Genomic DNA, 4,733 nt, shown 5'->3' with positions numbered 1-4,733 from the left:
ATAGCCTTTTCCTGTGTTGAACACAAGCTACTTCGACTAAGATGTGAGATGTATGGGTACAACTTTTTTTGCTACACTAGGTGGGTACTTAACTATAGTGCTCCGTGGCCTAACATTAGACTTAAGGCAAGCAGAAGAGCAACTTCCAGCATCCCAGCGTAATACAAGCCACTGTACTCATGTGCATGCTTCAGTGTACACTAGCCACCACACGAGATACTTCGCTTTCATAGAGTCATTGACAGTTCAGCATCCAACAGCCTGTGGGTATCGACAGCTAGTAACACAAGTTGTTCCAACAGCAACATAAAATTATGTAATACAATGACCACCATATGTCACATATAAATGTAAAAACAGAGTCTACATTTACACAACAATGGGAAAACGAAAAGTGCTTTTTTTAATAATTGAAACTCTTTCACGTTGAAACTAGAAAGAAAATCTTTTGACACATATTCTCTTTATTCCAGCTAGCTAATTTTTCATAATTTCCATATAATCTAGTGCTAAGCGGAATGATACTTCCTCCACTTTATGTTATCGTATTTGCAATGCGTCTTTCATTTCTTATACGTCAATGGTTTGAAGAATGACCTTTAGAGATCTTAACATCAGAGCTGGCGACTAACTTATTTTTTCAGATGCACCTAATGTACCAGAGTGAATTTACAATTGCCCAGAGCTTCTGTCAGAAATTGTAGATTTATCTGGAAGCTGGAAGCTGAATGTAAATGATTCTTACAGGTGAAAATTATGAAAAGGGGACGGCATAGGTCCTCATACCACATACGTATAAGCAAGTTTTAAATTTAGTACTTATCAGTCTGACGGTTATGGATAATTTCCCTACCTCAACAGAGCAGCTGGATAAAGCTTATGCCTTGGAGATACGCATCATGAACCTAATTCCCCCATGATGAAGTGGGACCATGTTCTTTAGACAGAATGATTATGCTCTATCTAAATTTCTTGTGAAATAAAGGAATAATACGTACAAAATAATGACATTTATCATATTACAAAATACAGTCTCGTTTAGTTTCTAAGAGCACATATATGAAAAATGTGTAGCAAATAAGCTATAAGGATACTGTTGAGGTCAATGTTTAAAGACATATAATTTTGTATGTTCCCTGGTGGAGCAAAGACAATATATTCGAAAAGATAATTATACACATACTGATCTTCTGAATAGAATTCATTGTAAATCCGGTGAAGTGGTGAATCCGTCCCAATTTTTGCTTTAAAATCCCCGAAAGTTTGGCAATACAATATTTTCGAGTTATGGTGGGAAAGTGTATATTCTTAGGACTGTTGTAATTTCAGAATTGAAAGTGCAACTGGGCATGAGTGGTCAGGAGGAGAGATAGGAATAGATATCATATCTGGAGTCCAGAAGAAGTATAGGGAAGAAAAACCACGATGTCTGGTCATTTCATAATACCAATTTATGTATCTATACATGTTGTTTTTCTCAGTGTTACTTGGTAATGTAAAGTTTAGGTTTTCCCTCTGACATTGAATAGTAATGACTGAAAGCAGAATTTATTGCTCAGGATTTTCTCTCCAATATGGGACTTGTGTTGTCAGTCTTTAGCAGTATGCTATCAACATGTATCGTTGATTTCCAGCACGATAAAGTTAGAGCTAATAAGTTAATCTTCTTTGTGATATTAGACAGGCTTCATAAATCTGAAATACATATAATACTTTTCACACTATAGAATGCTGATTCTTTACTGATATATACAGATTTTTGCTTACTTTCTTAGTATATATTAAAAATAAGGATGAGTTAGCACTTTTTACTTTATACATAATATTTAAAACAATTTGATGAGTGTTATATACGGTGTTTAACACAATTCATTCCCTTTTCTAACATTTAGTGCTACATAAACACCTTGTGTCTCGGAGAGTACAAGACTCTCAGTCATTTCTCGCAGTTTCCTCACATTAGTTGCGTGCTGTAGTTATTCTTCCTTGTGAGGCTTTTAGCGCTCTGATATTATCTCAAATCTTCTCATAGTCTGATTACATTCGAGCTAACGTAATCAAATATGTCTACAGCTTTTGAACTGGACAGAATGAATTCCTTTCTCATCCATCTTCCTTGAGACTAAATTGACATGTACCTCACATTAAATGAATTCTGCAAACTATTTAGATAATGTAGGAGTTGACTATCATATATTCTTTGAAGGGAGGCTAGTGTGAAGTATTATGCATAAAGTAGAGTTATATGTTTCTTAGGGTGTCCCAAAAATTGGAAGTACTTTTCATTTGAACGCATACTGTTGTGTCGGTAGCTGGGCCGACACCGTGAAGTTGAGATGGCTGAAAATGCACGCAAGACTAAAGCAGACGGGCGTGAAGTCTGGAACATGAGAACTTATAAATGAATAAGAAGAAAAGTATGTAGATGCTTATTACTTATCTTTTTATTAGTCCTTGGAATACATCTCTCTTGAATACTCGTAAGCTATAGGCACTGATACAAATGGCGCCTTGCTAGTTCGTAGCCATTAACTTAGCTGATGGCTATTCTGTCTCTCGGCTAATGAGAGAGAAAGGCTTCGTACATCTGGTCGGTAGCTAGGTTCTCGTACAACTGGGCGGTAGCTAGGTTCTCGTACAACTGGGCGGTAGCTAGGTTCTCGTACAACTGGGGCGAGTGCTCTCTCGTATCACGAGACCTGCCTTGGTGGTGGCGCTAGGTCTGCGATTACACAGTGGCGACACGCGGGTCCGACATGTACTAAATGGACCGCGGCCGATTTAACCCTGCTGTTCTGTTCACTTTTACTTGACATATATACTGTTCGGGTCAATATGACCCGACATATCAAAATGCTTTAGAAACATAAATTTTGGTACAGTTTTAGCTATCGACATTGTTGTTCTATTCCAGTACCTTGTTAGTAATAATAATAATAATAATAATAATAATAATAATGGTAATAATAATAATAATAACAATGCATACAACTTTATTGAGGGATATTTTTCATTTAAATATGCACATAAATTTGAAACAACAGACAGTTTCCATTACAGGCATTCAACTTAGAAAGCACTACAGTTTTTCCATACTTCTATTCTTATTGTTGACAGTTTAGACGTAAGTATTGACATTTTCTAACAACAGACAGTTGTCATTACAGATATTCATCTTAGAGCACACTACAGTACAGAACACACTACAGTTTTTTTATTACATTCCAACATAGAAAGCACTACAACTTTAGAATCCTCTCTTCTTACTGATTGTAGTTTAGGCACAAGTATTCACATAAATTTGAAACAACAGAATTTTCAATACAATCATCTTATAAAATACTACAGTTCTTTTCTTACTGCTTGCACTGTGGACACAAGTAGGTTACATGTTTCTTGCAAATATGTTTACTACATTTTCCACACACCATGTTTGTTTTATTGTCATTACTTGATGGACAGAACTTACAGCGTGCACGTTTTGTAGATTTTCTTGTTGTTACCGATTCTGACACACCACCCACATCATTCGGGTTTTGGATGCTTGTGACCATTCTCAAAGAATCTTCTGTTCTTGGGAAATGCGTTCTTGATGCAATATGTTCTTTTATCAGTGACTTTCCAAGTTCCTCCAAGAATATTCTCCTTCTAGTCAATTTGCTTGCATTCCAATTAGGGTCAACCGAAATCCACAAAACGTATGCATTATAAGCAGAAACATCAAGAATATTGTAGAAAACTATCATTGGCCACCTATTACTTTTTCGTTTGCATGTATATGTACCTAATAACTGATCAAGCGTGTCTACAGCACCTTTGGTTGAATTATAGTCCAAAATCATTTTTGGCTTCTTATCAGCCCTGTCACTGATTTCCGCATCATGGTGGAGAGTGCTCATAAGTACAACATTCTTGTGTCTCTTAGGAATATAATTAACCACAGTAGTGTCATTTGTGAAGTAAAATGAAGAGCTGTGTACCTCCTTGTTGGTCATTTTGTGTGGAAGCTCCGGCTTATTTTTCCGTATAGTTCCCAACATAGTCAATTTCCTTTTCAGAAGCAGCTGCCCCAAATTGTACGACGTAAAAAAGTTGTCACACGTGATATTCTGACCACGTAACTCAGAAGTGAGATCAGATACCACCCTCATTCCCTGATTTCTTTCTGGTGCCGCTCCACTCACCTTTCCTGTATAAATTTGGGCTTTCAGTACGTATGAAGTTTTGCTGTCACACATGGTCCATATTTTGATCCCATATTTTGCCGGTTTACTTGGGATATACTGCTTGAATGGACAGCGACCTCTAAATGCTACTAACTGCTCGTCAACAGTAACATTTTCTCCTGGATTATACAGTTTAGGAAGGACCTCTACCCACTTCTCCCAAATACTACGAATTGCGGCAAGTTTGTCAGTACGTCGTCTTTCCTCTCTAGTAGATTTCTTGTCAAATCGCAGGACACGTGATATCTTACAGAATGTTTCATGAGACATGGTTGCTCGAAATATGTTTCGCCCAGTATCTTTATCCCACAAACTTTTTGTAGACTCCCCATGAGATCGATATACACCCGCTAGGAGTAAGAGTCCTAAGTATGCATGGAAAACAGAACCATCAATATCTGTCCACTGTTCACCATAAACTCGCTGCCCTTCAATATTTGTCATCTCTATTATTTCATTTTGAAGCGCTGTGTGAAATACTGCTTCAAATGAACATTTTACATCAGA

The 4,733-nt window shown here is 37.0% G+C and overlaps 1 protein-coding gene across 1 annotated transcript; it reads right to left on the bottom strand.

Moving 5' to 3' along the window:
- Positions 1 to 2,026: 2,026 nt before the first annotated feature.
- On the bottom strand, positions 2,027 to 4,355 carry LOC126419641 (piggyBac transposable element-derived protein 4-like; the record flags this gene model as incomplete). Its single annotated transcript, XM_050086830.1, has 2 exons — positions 2,027 to 2,122; positions 4,008 to 4,355. Coding segments are annotated over 2 exons (444 nt in total), but the record flags the coding sequence as incomplete, so codon positions are not given.
- Positions 4,356 to 4,733: the final 378 nt, after the last annotated feature.

This window comes from Schistocerca serialis, chromosome 9, assembly GCF_023864345.2.
Source record: "Schistocerca serialis cubense isolate TAMUIC-IGC-003099 chromosome 9, iqSchSeri2.2, whole genome shotgun sequence".
Taxonomy (NCBI): Eukaryota; Metazoa; Arthropoda; class Insecta; order Orthoptera; family Acrididae; genus Schistocerca; species Schistocerca serialis.
This window is presented reverse-complemented; position numbering and strand designations above follow the sequence as displayed.